The sequence below is a fragment of the Ailuropoda melanoleuca genome, chromosome 16, assembly GCF_002007445.2.
Source record: "Ailuropoda melanoleuca isolate Jingjing chromosome 16, ASM200744v2, whole genome shotgun sequence".
Classification (NCBI taxonomy): Eukaryota; Metazoa; Chordata; class Mammalia; order Carnivora; family Ursidae; genus Ailuropoda; species Ailuropoda melanoleuca.
This window is the reverse complement of record NC_048233.1, coordinates 6,400,536-6,419,785: the sequence shown is the minus strand read 5'-3', so window position 1 is coordinate 6,419,785 and position 19,250 is coordinate 6,400,536. Positions and strand designations below refer to the sequence as shown.

General features: G+C 49.0%; 1 protein-coding gene across 1 annotated transcript in view; it reads left to right on the top strand.

Moving 5' to 3' along the window:
* ANO2 (anoctamin 2) overlaps nucleotides 1-17,070 on the top strand; it is a 347,738-nt gene extending 330,668 nt beyond the window's left edge. The window contains exons 19-23 of the mRNA XM_034645976.1: nucleotides 402-554; nucleotides 920-972; nucleotides 2,897-3,078; nucleotides 14,046-14,151; nucleotides 16,157-17,070. Coding sequence (XP_034501867.1) covers nucleotides 402-554; nucleotides 920-972; nucleotides 2,897-3,078; nucleotides 14,046-14,151; nucleotides 16,157-16,426 — 764 coding nt within the window. The 3' untranslated portion in view covers nucleotides 16,427-17,070. The remainder of the gene's footprint in view (nucleotides 1-401; nucleotides 555-919; nucleotides 973-2,896; nucleotides 3,079-14,045; nucleotides 14,152-16,156) is intronic.
* The last annotated feature ends 2,180 nt before the right edge of the window (nucleotides 17,071-19,250 follow it).

Genomic DNA, 19,250 nt, shown 5'->3' with positions numbered 1-19,250 from the left:
GCAGAGTTAAGTCATTGTGACAAGACGGTGTGGCCTGCAAATGCAAAAATATTTACTGTCCAGACGCTTACTGAGAAAGATTGCCAACCTGGGAATTAAAGGACCAGGATTAGTGACTGGAGATAAAGAGTGATGGAAAGGAAAGAGTCAAGACTTTTCCTTTTCTCACATCTCCTTACTGTGCCTAACACAGAGCTTTGCTCCCGGTGATGGCCTTGGCCTGTGGGCCTGTAGGCATTGAGAAAGATCCAGGACTATCGGGCAGGAGGAAAAGGGAGCCTAGGAGACCAAGGTGGGAAGGAGACCCTGTAAGAAAAGACAAGGGGCTGTAGCTGCAAGGCCAAGTTTACCTAGATCCTGTTTCTTCCCCGTGAAGCTTCTCACGCTCTTCTCTCTCTTAGTCATCCAGTTTGGCTTTGTCACCCTCTTTGTGGCCTCCTTTCCTCTGGCACCTGTGTTCGCCCTCCTCAACAATGTCATTGAAGTGCGGCTTGATGCAAAGAAGTTCGTGACTGAGCTGAGACGGCCAGATGCCGTAAGAACCAAAGATATCGGTATGTCCCCTGCTTAGATATAGGCAGTCCCCCCTGCCTCCATCCATCCCCTCGGGCTCGCTGCCATGACCTGCCACCACCATCACACTCTGTCTGGATTCAAGAGGGCTGGGAGAAGCCCTTGCCTCTTCATCCTTTGGAGCTCCTCATCCTCCTATCTTTGGGCTCTGGGAGGCCTTTATCCATTTCCACTGTCCCCCTGGTTTCCAGACAGGGGCCACCTAAGCCTTTCTAGACAAGCCGATTCCTGGGGGGTCATGGAAACCTCTACTGCCCTTGCCCATGCAGCACCACCCGAGCTGCAGCCTTGTCGTCACCAGGGCAAGGGCAGGAGTGAGCCAGACATTCTGCTTTCTGTCTTACAGGGATTTGGTTTGACATTCTCTCCGGGATCGGCAAGTTCTCTGTTATCAGCAATGTAAGTGTTCCATCTGTGACACCCTAGTTCTGTGGGAAGGGAGCCACAGAAAGGGCCTCCAGAGTTGCTGAGGTCTTCAAAGCTGGGTACCAGCCCTTGTTACCTCCCAGCCTTTTCCTTCCGGAGCTTTGCTCAAGGCAGTGCCCTGGTTCATGGTGCGTGCATGCCTTCTAGCTCATCGTGCGGAGGCCAGGGCTGTGTGACTTTCTCGTTAATTTCACTACACTAAAGAAAGGTAATTATCCACCAGAATGCATACCCTGGCCTTAAGAGTCAAAATCTGATCTTTGCTCAGAGCCAAGAATAATGAGGAAAGAATTCTGTATATCTATCCATCTCTTTCCTTTCTTTTTCTACTCCCAAGCTAAACAATGCCTGGAATGTTGCCCAGGCCGCGGTTCTTAATTACAGTTCCTCCAAGCTGTCAGTGAGAAGTCGTAATTATCCCCATGGACTTGGGCACGCGTAGGTTAGGATAGGACATACGAGAAGAGGTGTCCTACCTGTTGTGACCTCCTTAACTGCCTTGCCAGACATGTCCACATTTCAGAGGAAATCCTGCTGGGCCCAAGCCAATTGCTTCTGCCTTCTGAACAGACAGTGGCCAGGCAGGGCCTTTTGTTCCATCTCCCAAGAAAACCCTGCTGGCCTGGCACATCCTAGGAAAGCCAACAGCCATTTTCCCCTGGGAGAGAAGCATTGGTTCTGGCTGTGACTCGGTTGCCTATTAAGAACACTATTAAAATGACTGGAGAGGCATGAGGAGAGGCAGAGAGAATCAGCCCACTGCATGTTGAACACTCGATGAAGGAAGCGCACATCTTAAGGATGACAAATAAGGTGCAATTTGGAAACTAGATCAGTAGCTACTTTGGAGTTGTGTTTACTAGAAAAGAGGCCTTGCACACTAGGCACCGTCCATCATGCAACAGAATGACAAGAAATCTTACCTCCCTGGCCTTTCTAAGACTTCTTTACTTTTCTGAAGAATGGGAGAGCATAAGATTACCCATCAAAAAGGATCATTCTGGAAATTGTATGGGAAGATGAAAGGACATATAGCAAGTGCTCAGTGAGTATGTTACTCATCCTCAAATATGGTTATGGCCATCCACACTCATACACACATTTAGAAAACAATACCTAAACTACATTTAAAAAAAAAAAAAAGACTTTAATTGTTGGTGCAGAATACAGTATAAACACCTGCCAGAAAGATTTAAGATTTTCTTTGCAGAAAGTACCTCCACATTCAAACATGCAATCATTCACTCGTTGTTTGGTTTGCTCTGTAGACATTTATAGAACACTTAAATATGCCAGACAGTACGTTGAGTATGTATGGTTGGATCCGGCAAGACCCACTCCTTCCCCCCACTCCTTAGGTCTCAGTGTTCTTAAGTCAAATGGATGAAAGAACGACTTCCATTACGTGCTGTGCTAAATAATGCCGAGAGACTATGGTCACATGGAGGGAACTGTGGTACCATATCCTTGGGATTCCTGGTTCTCCGGTGTCCCCTGGAGGCCAAGATTCATGGTCATCCAGTGTCCCTGCATATCACCTAAAAGTGGCACTCTTATTATGATCAGTAATTTTCTCAGAGAATCTTCCACTCTGCCTTGGCTTGGCCAACACCAGTGTCAACTTGGCTATCTCAGAGGTGCTCATTCCCTCCAGAACCCAACAATCCACGCTGGCTTAGCATCCTTGGGAACCAGACACTATCTAGTGGATTCACTTACACATATCAAAGGTGGAAAAGCTGTGTGAGGTCAGAGTAAGGACTTCTCTATCAGAGCGGTGCCTCTGGATGGGGAGCCCAAGGGGGACCAGTCTCTCAGCTAGAGGCACCCTGTGCCACCTGGATTGGATAGCATCCATCCTGACTGCCCCTCAAACACCTGTGCTTCTGTCCTTCAGGCTTTTGTCATTGCCGTCACCTCCGACTTTATCCCCCGCCTCGTGTACCAGTATGCCTATAGTCACAATGGGACCCTGCATGGCTTTGTCAACCACACCCTCTCCTTTTTCAACGTCAGCCAGCTGAAGGAAGGAACGCAGCCAGAAAACTCACAGTTTGACCAAGAGGTTCAATTCTGCAGGTAAAGTAATTGGGAGGAGGAGGGCGCAAGCAGATGACCAGAGGTGGTAGATCTAAGTAATTATCTGGAAGTAATTTATATCACTCTCCTCTCCCTCTTTCTCCTGCCCCCAGGCCCCCGAATCACTATAAATCAATTTCAGTTAATCAGTAAATATTTATTGATCGCCTTTAGCCAGACACTATGGAACAAAGAAGTATACAGCCTTGCCTTGACCACCAAGGGGTTTGTGGTCTCGTTGGAAGAAGCAAGCAGAGCAGGTAGGACAGAGCAGGCTATTCAGAGAGTCTATCTAGTGTGGACCATGAGCACTGTGGGTGTTCAGAGGCGAGGAAGATCAGTGGGGGCTAGAAAGGAAAGGGTAGGCTTCCCGGAGGGCCCAGGAGGAGGATAAGACAGAAAGAGAGCGTATGCTAGGTGGGGAGTCGGCGTGGGCTAAGTCGTGGAGGAAGGATGAATTTGGGGTGTTAGATGAACATTTAGGGGCTAGGTAATGTAGTTAGCAAGAAGAGCACTTACAAGATAACAAAAAGGAATAATATAGGAAATACAATATATCAAAACTCCCAGGATGGTGTAAGCCAAAGCATTGTTGAATGTGAATAGGTAGGACAAAGTAGATAATGGGAAATCTTGAAATATTGCAGGAATTGTAATGTGATGCAATAGGAAGTTACCTTTTTAGTACCAGGGATGATAGATAAAGTGTAGGCTTAGGAAAATTAATCTAGCTCAGAGCAGAATGGACTAGAATTGCGGGAACCCAGAGAGGGCAGCTAAGTTGCTGCCGTCAGTCAGACATGAATCACGGTGCACCTAGCCCAGAGTGGTAGAAGGAATTAACAGGAAGTGAGAAGATGAGCTATTTACTGTAATACATGACAGTGTTGGTGGCAAGAGACATAAGAGGGAGCCTGAACCAAGGATATCTCTCAAGGTTAGGCTGAAGTCAGAGGTGGGTACATTGACAGCAATGGGGAGGATGCTAAGAGAATCCAATTTTATGGTACATATGATGAATTTTATTTCAAGCACATCGATTAAAAAAATGGTGGGAAAGTTTTCACCTAACCCCTAGACACACTAAGCTGGAATTCCTGAGAGTCTAGGTCAGAGCTGTGATTGAAAACCACCAGCCTGGGGATCATGGAAGCCAAGACACAGAAATCTCTCCATTATTAACCCAAGAAGGGCAAGTGAAGAGAACAGAGGGGAATGAATTCTTTAACCATTTTGTACCCTTGTGAGATGGTAGTCCCCATGAAGGGCTTGAGCAGAGATCACACCTCATATATTAAAAAAATAGAGCAATAACTACGAGAAGAACCAAAACCTAAGTAAGGTATCGAGGGACAAATGGAGGGCTTTTCCAGGCCATCCCCAGGCGTGTCTAAGAGCTGGTGCCGCGTCCGTCCGAGAAGCGGTGCCTCGGTGGTGTTTGTGGCGGGATGACCTTGAGTGCGTCTGTCGTGCATTCCCACTTGCTACCCAAGGCCTGCCGTTCGTGAGATGGCTTCTCTTTCTCACAAGAGAGCAAATGAATCAGTCTTCCCAACCTAGATGACTGAGTGACACAACCTTACCAGTGTGTGGTTTGAATGGAAGGGTATTCTGGTCCTAGCCGGGATAACTGTAGGGTTCCAGCCAACTGGGAGAAGACTCAAAACCAGGGAGCAGTTCTCAGAACAGGTAAGTAAATGTATTCACAGATATTGATTTATGTCAGCCTAGATGTTTCCAGTACTTACACATTGGGAGCTATAAGGAGTCTCACTCTTGAACTGAGGTCCTATGCAGGCAGATTCGCGGCTACACGACGCGTCCACCCAGGGCCGCTCCACCATCCGTCCGGCATGCCAGGCTGTCTGTCCTACATGTGAGATTTTGGCCTACAGATCTGAAGGACCTAGCTCTGCTACACAGACGATGTGTCCCAGCTCGAGGCTTTCCTGGTAGCGTCTAGACCGGCTCCAGCAGGGTGCATGAAGTCAGGCAGCAGTCAGCACTGAAAAGTAGTATTTACAAAATGATTTTTAATAACCGGGAGGTATAGGAACGATCTTGTTGAAGCTCCTCATTCTACGTAAAAGGAAACTGAGGCTTAGAAAGGTGAAGAATTCTCTGAGCTACCCAGGTTTCAGTGACAGATGCTAAAGTAAAACTCACATGTATCCACGAACGCAGGCTCAGCCCCCAGGCGCGGCAGGGAGCAACGCCAATGTGCGTTGTGTGGGGAAGCAAGGCTGACACTGGGTGGCTTTTTAAAAAAAGATTTATCTATTTATTTATTTATTTGAAAGAGAGGGAGAGCACAGATGGGGAGGGGCAGAGGGAGAGAGAGAAACTAAGCAGACTCCATGCTGAGTGTGGAGCCCGATGACCCTGAGATCATGACCTGAGCTGAAACCCAGAGTTGGACACTTAACCCACTAAACCACCCAGCCACCCCTCATGTGTTTCTTTTTCCTTTTCTTTTTTTTTTTTTTTAAAGAGAGAGAGCACAAGCAGGGGAGTGACAGGTAGAGGGAGAAGCAGGCTCCCTGCTGAGCAAGGAGCCTGTTGTGGGACTTGATCCCAGGACTCTAGGATCATGACCCAAGCCAAAACCAGATGCTTAACCGACCACCCAGGAGTCCCATCCCCCTCTATGTTTCTTTGGTTGGTCTAGAAGCCCTGAGGGTCTGTGACCTTGCCCCTGACCATCAGATTTTCCAGAAACACTATGAATATGCTTTCCAGATATATCAGGGGCTTAACTGGCTTAAACATAAAAGGACTTTAATGGGCCCCCATATTGAAAGTTGAGAGTAGTTCTAATTTTCGGCAAGACTTGATTCAATCAAGTCTGCTAAACCAGATCTTTCTACACCTCCCCCCCAGCTCTACTCCTGTCAGTGACTAGAGTATGACTACCAACAGCTACTGGGTCCAAGTCCAAGTGGGAACATACATACCTCTTTCTGCTCATCGGCTAGAATCAGTGTGCATGCCCTCCCCAGAACCAGTCGCTGTAGCCAGAGGAGGACTTGGGCGTCGGAGGAGAAGTGATCTCTGTCTGAAGCACAGAGTAGGAGCGGTTTCCTGGTGAGAAGTTAAGATGAATGGATACAACAATAAATGCCCAGCATACCAGGTATTATTAGGACACATGGAGCAGATCCAGCTTTGTTGTAGCTGATTTCAGAGTCACTGAACTTCCCAGCCAGCTGCAAAGCCCTGAGGACTCTTCTCTCCATCGTTTCCATGCAAGCTGATGGGATCTGGCTTATTTGTGGCCCATTAAACAACAACAACAAAAACCTCTTCCAGACAAGTGGCAGAATTATTACGGGGTGTAGAAAGTGCATTCTATATTTCTGCTAAGAAAATGTATCTGCAAGATCAAACCAATATGATTTTTGGAGCATGTGTCATGTTTTCCTTACCCAGTACCAGTAAGGATTATGGGTTCACTGTGCAACTATTTCTGAGACCTTACAATAGAGGCTTGTCTTTGGTTCCATAATAAGGAACAAGACACAAGACTAGATGGAGGAGATGAGCAAGTAAGCAAGCAATTAAACTCTAGCTTTAATAATTTATGATAGTGTAACTGTAAGGAGCTCTGAGAGCCCCGAAGAAGGAGGAATGCACCTAACCCAGACCTGAGTATTGCGGGGAAGCTTCAAGGGGGCTAAACCCTGAAGGTCAAACAGTACAAGGTTGGCCAGACTGATGCTTTTGGCAGCGCTCCTCCTTCACATGACCAAGCCGGCCTGACTGGTGAGTGGGGTGGGAGGAGTGCTGGGGGGACTGGAAGGGAGCCTCAAGTGGTGAAGGAGGTTGGGGAGAACAAGGCCTTCCAGGTAGACGGGCTCCTTGGTGCCTGGTGGTGGCAGCTGGCGTGGTGGATGAGCTCTGAGGGGTGAGGCGGGAAGAGAATACAGAAGCCAGACCAAGAAGAGTGTGGTGGTCTTTGGAGGTATGTGGACTCCCTCTTAAGGTGGTGGGGAGCCACAGGGAGCAGGGATGAGAGCATACTTGTCATTGGTGTTCTCTCTGGCTGCAGTGAAGACCAGTGGGTTACATTTGAAATAAAGAGATGCTTGAAAGCACTCTGCGGTGTAAGCAGGTGTCCAGGGAGCAGGGTCAGCCTGTTATCTAGATACAACATATCACAGAGGTGTACTTTGGGGCTACCTTTTCCTAGATAGATGACAATAGTTGACGGAGATCTCTGCCTCAATGGGTCATACTCATTGCATGCTGTGTGAGCTGGCTGGCTCACCAGAGTCTCAGGCGTTTTGGAGGGGTGGCATAACATACTGATGTCATTATAAGCCAGGAATCGTCAGTGGCTGTAAGAAATAGAAATGAAGGAGAATGAGACAGAGAGAGAGACAGGAGGGGGAGGGAGAGGGAGGGGCAGATAGGGTGGGAGAGGGAGGGAGAGGAGGAGAGAGAGCTCTGTAGCTAGCCCCAGAGCCAGTGTTTAAAACTGCTTCCATGGTGGGAAATGAAAAGTTTGCCCTGATTTTCTGGCAAACAGTTTTGGGAACTCGATGACCCCTCTTATTCTTAGCTTTCAGTGACCTCTGGAGATAAATGTGGTCAAATAAAACTGAGGTCTCGGGCTCCAACCCAGCCTCGCCAGGGATAGAGGTATCTTAAAAATAGCAATAAAAGTTAGGACAAGTCTCCAGCTGCCCATTTGAGATGCATTCCCAGCATTTTTGGAGCAACGTTTGCTTCAGTGCTCTCACTGTGCTGGCGGGGCTGCTCTGTGAACAGCCCAGTGACGTCAGTCTGCGGGCAAGAGCAGTGGCTATTGATGGGGTGGAAGGGCTACCATGTCCTGGAGGGCGGATGGTGGCCCAGGATCCTGGCTCCACTGGAAGGGAGCAGAGGGATCAGCAGGGGAGGGCCTGGCCAGGGATCTGCGTCCCGGAGTCAGGGAGCCTGCCTGGGCATGGTCAACCCAATGGGTCAGCTGGGGAGTGCAGAGAATCCTTGGGTGGTTCCTGCTGGGTTTCTCTGCAGGGCCTGAGTTCTTTCATATCCCAAGGTCACGTGAAAAGTCTTTGAAGAGGCGAGTTCTCTCCAGTCCATGGCCGTCTCTCATCTGCTCCTGGCTGAATCCAGAGGGAGAGTCAGCTTTTCCGGGTGTTGCCTCTCCAGATCTTTATCGACCACTGGATTAACGTGGTTCTCATTAGTTCCTAATTGCCTGCGCTATTTCCCCTGGTTAAAGGCCGATTTCAGAAGGCAGTTTGAAGTAGCTCAGATGGTATGAAAATATTGTATATAATTGTGTTTAGCATTAATATGACATTCATTTCCATTGGGACTACTAAAAACTTTTTTCTTTAACATAGCACTGTTTGGAGTTGAGAAATGTATTTACTCACTGATTCATAATGTAACTAAAACCTCATTTTTGGAAAAAGCCGTCCCTGATTGTTGATGACTAACTCCTCAGTTTGTTACTTCGGCACCTTTCCTGCCCACAGCGATTTTGGCTGATGGAATCGTGGCAGATGTCCCTGTCACTGTCACTGGCCACCCCTGCAAGTGAGGATGGGAGGGGAACATCTGTGCCGGGAGTCTCGCTTCCCCCTCCACACCTCAGTGTCCCCGTCTATAAAAATGGGGACTTGGAATGAAGAATCTCCGAAGATTCTTTCCTGCTTCTTTCTTAAAAAAATATAATATTTCATGATACACGTAACATACTAAAAACTCTAAACATTACGGGCAGCCTCTCTGACTCTGTCCCACGTCTGCCTTACCCTCTGCCCGCTCCTAGGCACCTCCCCAATAGTACTCATGGCAAAACATTTATGCGTGTCTTTCTCAGACTGTCTTCTGTGTGTTAACACCAAGTGAGCTCATAGAACCTTTATGGGGTTTCATGGCTTTGTTTTATAATAATGAAATATATTTTGAATTAATGAGAACCTATTTCTTTAGGTAGTGTATAAATTCAACTCCATGTGATTTTTCATAGTGTTAGAACAATTTAGATATAAAGTAATTTAAAGCTAAAATATAATGATGATTTTTGTACCAGTTTCACTTACTGTGTATGAGTCTGTCTCAGTTAACACTATAATTTTGCTCCTCAAAGTTTAGTATAAAAATGTGTTTGGGTCCACTGACTATTGCCATTAATTTTATCCTTTTGAAATTATTATTTTTTTATCATAAAAGCAATTCTGTGTATGTATGTATATATACAAAAGGAAAAGACTTTCTTCATAGTCCTCGGCCTAGTCATTCTCTCCCAGAAGAAACCATTGTGTTTATTCTCTGTGGAAGCCTCCAGAAATCACAGTCACATGCATTGTCTTATTTAATTTTCACTGTGCTTTCCTTTAACATTTAATGTACGGGCACGTGCATATTTATTTATGGTTGGCGGGAGAGAGCTGGAGTGCTTCTGTGTGCTCAGCACAGAGATGCACGTTTTACTAGCTCCATTTTACAGATTAGAATGCTGAGGTTCAGAGATGAGAAACAGGTTTCTCAGGGTCTTAAGCTAGTAAGTGACAGAGGCCACTCCCAGTGCACACTTGCTTTTTAGACACTCTAGTGGTTTTGTAATTATAAGCCTCTCATTATTATGAGACTCAAGGGCACTCTCAAAATTAATATTAAGGCTCAAAGAGAATAAAGAGAGCTTTGGAGGGGTGAGGATGAGATCTAGGAAAGGCTCCTAAAATCACACCTCTGAACTTAAATCCCAGTGAGCAGGTGCAGAAAGTGACCAGATGTAGGGGTTCACCCAGTGCTTGGCCACTCAGCGAGACTTTGGGAGAACCACACTCCTTCAACCAGGAGGAAGCATCTGGTTTTGGAAGGACTTTGAGCTGCTGGAATGGACTGGAAGTTCTACCTCCCACTGGCCTGAGGCTTACCTATTTTGGGCCATTTACATGGACACAGATCCTGGGAGAAACCCCTGGCAGTTGTGGTGATGGCTAACTCTTTCGGACTCACATCAGCATGAGCGGAAACTTAGAGCATCTGTGCCCGAGTGCTCAGAAACCCCCCTCGAATGGCAGGAGGCACTGGGAGCAGGGGTATACGTGCTCTGTCCTCTTCACAGGAGAGGTGTCAGCTACCTCCAGGCAAAGGAGAAAGAAGAGCTACTGTTTATTGGGCCAATATCTGATAGGTTGGGTGATATGCTCTTCATTAACATTCCCTCTTCATTACATCCCTGAATGTTGAGGCCATTTTGTAGCCCAGCACTTTGGCCATCAGAACATTGGGTAACTTTCTAGAGCACGTGGAACCAAAGTGGTAGAGGTTGCATCAAGCCCTTACCTGGTGACTCCAAAGCCCACATTTTTGCCAGTGCTATGCACTGGGCTTAGAAGCCAAACAGACCTGGCCGACAGCTGTCACCGTCGTGGACACAATTAAATCCATTGGTCACTCATCTTTTTTTTTTTTTGAAGATTTTATTAATTTATTTGACAGAGAGAGAGAGAGCACAAGCAGGGGGAGGGGCAGGCAGAAGGAGAAGCAGGCTCCCCGCTGAGCAAAGAGCCTGATGTGGGTCTCGATTCCAGGACCCCAAGATCATGACCTGAGCCGAAGGCAGACGCTTAACTGACTGAGCCACCCAGGCGCCCCAGTCACTATCTTTTGTGACCATTTCTAGTCTTAAAGATAATTGTCTCTTTAAGTAGTGTCTTCTTGTTACTCAGTGAAAACATTTGATAAGCTTGACTTCTCAGTATGACACTTGAAAAAAATGATGAAATCTGAACTTATATTGGAATGTAAACAACCAATCCGTTCCTGGTGGTCAGAGGCTTACGGGAATAATATTTTTCAAACTATGAGTCATTGTTCATGAAAGGGTTAGGAAATCACCTTAGTGGGTCATGATCAGCATTTTAAAGATGAGAATAGGGGCGCCTGGGTGGCACAGCGGTTAAGCGTCTGCCTTCGGCTCAGGGCGTGATCCCGGTGTTATGGGATCGAGCCCCACATCAGGCTCCTCTGCTATGAGCCTGCTTCTTCCTCTCCCACTCCCCCTGCTTGTGTTCCCTCTCTCGCTGGCTGTCTCTATCTCTGTCGAATAAATAAATAAAATCTTTAAAAAAAAAAATAAAAAATAAAGATGAGAATAGGGTAAGACAGGAGAGGATAAAATCAGAAAATATTGGGGCATCGCACACGGCAAGTATGTGATTTTCTTTGCAGTGATTTATACTTACATGTGCGTTAATGGAAAACGATTTCTTACTACTGTAGGTCACAGTTCTTTTTAAAAGTTAGCTTCAGAAAGGGAAATACGAACAGATGCATTATTCATTAAATTGTGCATTGTTCTTTCTGTGGGTAGTTTGTCCTGTAGTTCCAACCAGAGCAACCTATAGCCCATTGGCATGGGGGTGTTTTCAAGTAAAGCTTTCTGGAAATATCTGTGTTAATCTTTCCTCAGATCTTTGATTCAATCGACATGTTTGTTAGATTTTAAAAATGTTTTGGACACTCAGGGAGGGCAAAGGGACATTTCCAAAAGCTGTGGTGAGTTAGTATCAGAGATGGGACCAGAATTAGAATATTTATGGATTCTTTTCAGACTGGGACAAAGAGGGGTGAGTGGTGGCTCCTAGAGCAAGGTCAGTGAGCAGCTGTTCCTTCATAGATGGAGCGAGAGCACAAGAGAAACAGACTTTGATTGTAGCAGGAGGTATGGGGCTGGACCTGGGGAAGGGTGTCCCCATGGTACAGAGTGGGCATATGTGTTGCACCGGTCCTCCTGAGGTCTTTAGAGGGGATAATCCCCTTTTGCCATGGGGTCCTTTGGGGGGCAGCTGGAGGGCAGTGAGCCTGAGATTTTTCCCACTCCAAGGTGTCCCTCTCCATTTAGCCACGCTCTCCCCCTCTCCTGTTAGCAAGCCTAATCTGGAGCTGGCCGTGCTTCTGTCCTCAGCCATGGACGGACATGCAGAATCCCATGGTGTTTTGCTGGGCTGCAGTTAGCTTTGCTTTTCATCCGGATGTCAAAGCAAGGCTGCAACAGCTGTGATCAGCTGTTGGAAGATGGGGGTGGGGTGGGGGAGGGGCGGCTCCTGCCCCCCCCTCCCCGCCCAGCCCTAGTCGACTGCTTACTGTCCACCTCTGGTTGTCTCTCTGCTGTTGACTCTGTGGATCTGCCTTTTTCCTCCTGTTTGTGTGCACCTCTTTTCGTCTTCCTCTTTTTTCCTTCTCTTCTTCCTGCATCTTTCCGTGGACAGTTGGAAGCCACCATGCTTTTACCTGGACCTTTTAGGGCAGCTTGCTCATTCCAGGTGGGGAAGGAATGAAAGCACCCATTTCTGGGGCGCCTGGGTGACTCAGTCCATTAAGCATCCGACTCTTGATTTCGGCTCAGGTCATGATCTCAGGGTGGTGGGATTGGGCCCCGAGTTGGGCTCTGCGCTCAGTGGGGAGTCTGCTTGAGATTCTCTCTCTCCCTCTGCCCCTCCCCTCTCACTCTCTCTCAAGTAAATAAATAAATCTTAAAAAAAAACAAAAACAAAAAAATGCCCATTTCTGAGTCCCCCACCTCAGACCGCAGCTATTGGCAAGATGCTTTGTGATGGTAGAGGAAAGGCCTACTTTCAGCCAGACTTGGATTCTCTCCTTAACTCCAGTCTTTGCTGGCTGCGAGAGAGACCTGGGCAAGTAACTGACCCTCTCTGAGCCTCAGTGTCCCTCTATGTTCTTTCTATAGGGATATCGGTGCCTGCCAGAAGATGCTATGGAGATTAAATGGGAAAGCTTCCAGAAAAGCTCCTTGCTCAGGGATTGGCATGTATTGCATGTTCAGTGTATGTTGTTGGCCTTCTTAGCCCCTCCTCAGACAGTCCCCACCCTGCCGTCCTCGGCAGCCATGCGCCCCACTCGGTGGCCTGACACCACCCCACTCCTTCCCCCAGGGCTTATTGTGCTTTGACTAAGCATCAAAGATCTGTTGAATTCCATGGAGAAAACAGTTTCATGAAGGGTCATAATTTTTCTGATACCAACTCTTGTCACTTTTCCAGGCTTAGAAAAAAGTGAGTCTGAAAAAAATGAGCCTTTTCTTTTTTTAGAGGGAGGGAGGAATGGAGGGGAGGGAAAGAGAATCTCAAGCACACTCCCTGTCTAGCACGAAGCGGGGCTGGATCTCACAATCCTGAGATCATGACCTGAGCCGAAATCAAGAGTCAGACACTTAGCCGACTAAGCCACCCATTTGCCCCGAAAATGAGCGGTTTTAAACATGAGTAATCACAGAATGGGGGTGAAAAGGCAGCAGTGAGGAAAATCTCTCCATGGGTCTGAGAAAGGGGCATGAGCTCACATCAGGCACTGATATTTTGTTTCTTAAGCCACATGGACAGATCATAAACATGGTCAGTAGAAGAGAATACTGACCAACCATCACTCTTACCACCATTCCCCCAAATTCACTCATCCTTGAGCTTGGTTTGAGTCAGCTTTCCTTGGAGTGCAAGAATGCAGCCACCTCTATGGCTGTGGTCCCAAAGCAGCCAGCCAGGAAGGAAGCTGGGGGTTGTCTAGGGGCACCTGTGTCTTCCCTGAGCCCATGGGCTGCTGAGAACTGTCCAAATTTTCTGGACATTACCCTCCCGTCTTGAGCTTATGGGTCAGTGGGGCCACCATGGACCCCCTATGCTGGGCTCCTCTCATGATTCCTGGGCTCTTCTGGAAGAAGAATCCAGACACCAGAGGAAGCCGTGGGGGAAGTTAGAGAAAAGGGAAAAGGCATTTCCAGGCCAACACTGGGTTTTTTTAGGACTTTGATCCTTTTATTCCAGGGACACTTGTTGGTGGGGCTGTGAATTCCTCCCTCCCCGCTCTCTGCTAATTCCCAAGTCTGGGAGCCAGGAGCTTACCTGCTGCTCTGATCCTTGAGGATCAGAAGCACTCCCTTCCCTCCATCTCTTCCCAGTCTTAATGCTACATTTCTCTCTGGGCAGGTTTAAGGATTACCGAGAGCCACCGTGGGCCCCGAACCCATATGAGTTTTCCAAACAGTACTGGGCCATTCTGTCTGCCCGTCTGGCTTTTGTCATCATCTTCCAGGTGAGTTGTTCGGATAGGGAGTAGAATCCAGACTGCAGGAGTAAAGACAGCCGTGTCTCCTCGCCTGCCCCTCCACTCCATGTTTTTATGGCACTGTGACAATGGGGTCTCCGCAAGTGGCTGGCAGAAGCCAGTGCCTCCCCAGAGGAGTCAGGAAGCACTCTTGAGGGGACCTCCATTAATGGATAGATTTGCAGAAAGAGAATAGAATGCAGAGTAAGGTTACAGGACATATGTGGGATAAGATGCAGGGTGGAGATAGATTCCCATTTAGACCTAAGACAAGAAAGGAAGCAAGAAGAACAGTGGGGACCAGAGTCTCAACCCTAATGCCGACAAACAGCCCCGCCTGGTCTCCGCAGCTCAAGAAAGGGCTCGAGTTCTGAACCATTCTTCTAGCTCTCAGCTGGCTCCCTCCTTTGTTAGCGTGCTCCAGCCCTTGAGACATCTGGCGCGGAGGGCCCCGGAGCCATCCGGCCATGCCTCCATGGATGAATAGCAAACTCGAGCCCCGCGATCACTATCTCTGACAATAGCCATAGCTCAGGTTGCATGGCTGAGATCCGTGGGTGCGTGGCCCCAGTTCCCACTTGGGGTCCTGCCGCCCCTTCAAGCGGGGCTGGAGCGCGAGCCCAGATCCTTTTCTCTTCCACTCCCTCAGGCTTTTGTATTCCCTGAAGGCAGATCTCTGGGGGGCTCTAAGATATCCTGCCCTGACCCCGGCCCAGGAAGTGGAGAAGCCCATCGGCTAGTCTTTCACCTAAAGAAGACAGCCATTCTTCCTCCGGGGAGATGGAGCGATGGATTTGAAAAAAAAACCCCTGCAGGCGTCCCCTGGCTTTCACACAGGTCACATGTAACACTCAACCCCATATAAGTTGGTTTAAGAGGAGAAAGTGACTTAAAGCAGTTCTAGAGCATGGAAGGCATCCAGGAGCCTCTGGAAGCAGCAGCAGCTGGTCCCCTGGCCCTCCCCTGGGCCGTAGGTGCGAGGGAGGTTCAAGGTCATGGTGGGAATAGGTTTGGAGCCTGGAAGACAGCTGTGCCCTAAAGATCTCATCCCAGGCTCCGTCGCTGTCCCTGGATCTCAGAGTGAACGTGTGATTGGCAGGCAAAGAAGGTCACAACTGGGGGAGTGAACTGGGCAGAGCGTGGCTTGGGGAACTGGGTGGGAACGAGGTTATAAAAGGAGCTGTCATATATTGGCGTGTGCTGGCTCCGTTGTGATGTATTCACCACTTCAGTGGAAAATGCTGCAGGGCAAGGGAGTCTTGTCCTACCTGTGTTTGCAAGAGTGGGGATGGGGCTCAGCAGAAGGAAGCCAATTACAAGTGTGCCCAGAAGCTTAGAGTGGAGAAGGGGGAGCCAGAGGCGGGGGCCCTAGATGGGCTGGTGTGACAGGCTTAGCGGGATGGAAGAGAGAGCGGAATTGGGTGAGGGTGAGGTTGACTGAGACCAGAATTCAGTGCAGAAACCAAAGGTCCATCTCTGATTTGTAGGACAGAGGGTAGGCTGGAAGCAAGAGAGGAGCAGCTGGCTCAGGGAAAGCCCTGGAGAGGCCAGCGGGCCGTGCGCCCACTTCCCAGGGAGCTCCAGAGCAGGCACCTGGAGGCTGAGAGGCCAGGCGGGAAGGACAGGAGGGAGAAAGCAATAGCTGACACTTCTCAAGCCCTGCCTCTGTGAGGTATTGACTGATTTCATCCTCACGCCTGGGGGTGGGGGTGGGGGGCGGGTACTGTTACTGCTGCACTTTCTATATGGGGACATTGCGGGGCTCCTCTGCTCATTGGCTCAGACCCTGCTAGTAAGTAGCAGAGCCAGGTGAGCACGGCGGTGTCCTGATCCTGGGCCTGTGCTCACCACCGCCACTGCCCCCACCTCGGCACCACACCGCCCGCCCCACTGCCGAGACCGCTGGTCTGATGAGACAGGGGTGACCAGGGGTGCCCTGGTGTCCCAGGGGGCCGGGCCTCTCCTCTCAACCCCTCCCTCTGGCTTTTGGCAGAACCTTGTGATGTTCCTGAGTGTCCTTGTGGACTGGATGATCCCAGACATCCCCACAGACATCAGCGACCAGATCAAGAAAGAGAAGGGCTTGTTGGTGGACTTCTTCCTGAAAGAGGAGCATGAGAAACTCAAGCTGATGGACGAGCCGGCCCAGAGGAGCCTGGGAGGGGGGCATCGCAGCAGGAGCCGGGCGCCCAGCTCAGCACTGTCGGGCCGGAGTCAGCCAGGCAGCATCGCGTCCTCTGGTTTTCAGCACACGAACGTGTGAGCGAGCCAGCCCCGCTGCGGGCCCCCGCAGCAGCCAGGGACCTCACAGAGTGGGGCTGTGCACCTGCGCGGGCGTGGTGGCCGGCGTGTGCCGGGGTCTGGCCTGACGGGGTCTCAGAAAGGTGTGCGTGTGCAGAGAGAGAGGTTAGAGTGAGCGAGAGAATGAGCATGGGCAGGAAGAGAAATGAGGCTGCTTCTCAGAAACTTCAAGCTTAAGTTTCTTTTAGGTCCTCTTTGTATCCTTTGGGGGGCTTGGTACCCTATTTTGAGTCACTTGGTGAAAGAACTGGGTGTCTCTACCCCAGAGCTCCCAGATGCCACGAGCCTTCCCTGTGTTCCCTCAGGCGTCCTCTCTCAGGTGGCCACAGGCTGGGAGAGAAGTGAGCCCCCATCCTGAGGGATCCCTCTCCCTTTCCCACCATCTCCCTGAGCAGACCCCTCGGAGTCACTTGCAGCTGGGGCTGTCACAGCCCCTCTGCGTGCAAATTAAGTCGCAGGGCTGATTGCTGTGGCCACTGGACTTGATGGTGAGTGGCAGAGGTCCAAACCCAGGCTCGTCTCCAGTTCATGTCACGGGATGCTTTGAGCTTGTGCAGCTAACCATCACTTTACACAGGTTCGGATTTAAGTCATAAAATAAATGGAAACATTCTTTATAAAGTTACGTCTCCTTGTCTTTGGTTCTCTCTCTTTCTGTGGCTTCCTACCAATATTTACTGAGCACCTACTACCTCCCAGATACTGTTCTCAGTTGAGAGATGGAGCAGAGTATAAGAGAGAAGATCTCTGTCTCACAGAGCTTCCTTTCTGCAGAGAGACAGACAGGAAGCTGGTGAATGTATAGGATTTCAGCTAGTCATAAGGGCTAAGGAGAAATACAAGGGATGAAGGTGAAAGCAGGGGAGGTAACAGGCTTATCATTTTACATATGAATTAACGACAAGCCCAAGGTCGTTCAAAGGTTACATCTTTCCTCCCAGAGCCTGGGTTGGGGTGGGGAGTGTGTGTGAGATTTTCAAGTATAGTTGGAAGCAAAGGCCAGACACGGTTCGGTTCATCACTGTCTTTCGCACACCGCAACCCCACCTGCTGTACAGAAACCAGTTGCACGGTCCTGTTCCTCAGGACCCGGCCCCAGTTCCTCCAGGGCCAGTCTGATGAGAGTCCATCTCAGCGCCTGGAGGGCAGCTTCGAGGAGGACCTCGCCCCAGAGGATGAGTGTTCTCAGGTTCCAGCGCACCTGGGGATCGGAGGGCCCATAAGCACTGGGCTGGTGGTCCTGGACGCTCACCCTGGCTTCTGCTGCCTCCTGGCCACAGGCAGGATCGCACTGCCGCCAGCTCTTGCTCTGGAAAGTGGTCCCTTCTTTTATGGGGACACCAGGGCATAGATACAGCTTTAGTGGGAGCAGCAGGCCAGGCAGTCCCACGCACTCACGTACCGGCAGTCCTACAGTACATCTTAACCACATCACGACTTCCGGTTCACACTCCGCACATGAGCCCAGATGCAAACTCCAGTATTATCAAAACAAAACACTGCATTGCCTTACAACAGGCTTCAGCTAACTTGGGGAGGGGGAGTGGCCACCAGGAGTGTTAATGACATGGAGATGCCAGACCCATAAAAAGGACGCTCTCCCCAGGAACAAGTCCTACCAGGGTGGGTGGAGTTGCTGCGCTGGTCCACACCGGGGGTCAGGGGCTACGTCCAGCACCAATACCCAGAGGAACCCACTTCTCTTCTTCTTTTCAAGTAAACTTTTTTATATGATCACAGAGATGCCACTTGCACCCCATGAGTCAGATGGTCAGAAAACCAATGAAGAAGAAAGCGAAATCACCCACAGTCCCCCCAATTTTGAATCAACATCACCAATTGCTCTGTTTCCTTCCAGACTCTCCTTCCCTCTCAAGTGCATGCGTACTTTCAGTTACAAGTCTGAGGTATATGTTGTCTTGCTCTTTCCACTTCGTGTATCTCAACAATCCTTTTATCCCATAAATTTCAGTTCAGTTTTGAATCTTATTCAAAACTGTGTACCAGCCACCTACACGTGTCAGGCTCTGGATCAGGCACTTGGGATACATGACTCGACACAATGATTCCACCCCCAGGAGCTTATGTTCCTGTGGGTGAGTCAGGAAGACATCATGAACAATGAAAATAAACTATATGGTATGTTAGAAGGTATGAAATGCTATGGAGAAAAAGTCGAGCAAGGTAGAGGGGATTAGTAGTGGGAGTAGGAACTCCATTCTATTTCCTTTGCACAATGGGCCTTTTGCTTTGTTTTTTTCCTACCCTGCTCCGTCCTGTTAAGGGATTGGAGATTGGGTGTGGAAGCCTGGGGTGGCCGGAGCTCACGCCCGAGGGACTAGGGGAAATCTAGATGGAGAGGAAGGGAGATTTCATCTGCCCAGATATAGGTTCCCACCCTGAAAGGATTCTGTTTTCTCCCTTTCTCCCACTACAAGTGAATTAGGAATTCTGTGATTTGCCCCCACCCCCAGGCCCAGATCATCTCAGTAGCACCCCCATTACCAGCAGGACCGCCAGACATGCCTAGCATCATCCCAGCAACTGGGATTTAGGCTCCGTAAGAACTTCCCAAACGATTTGTTAAGCTAGGTAGAGAGGTGGTAGGTGCAGTCCTAACTTAAAACAAACAATAAAATCTTCTTTGAGCTCTTTAAGGAAATAATAAATTATTTTTTTTTTGCATTTTATAGTGAATTTTGACATTTCACTATAAAATGCAAAAAAAAATTGTGAACATACATCTGGAACACTGAAGAAAGGAAAAAATGCCACTCCTTTTCCTA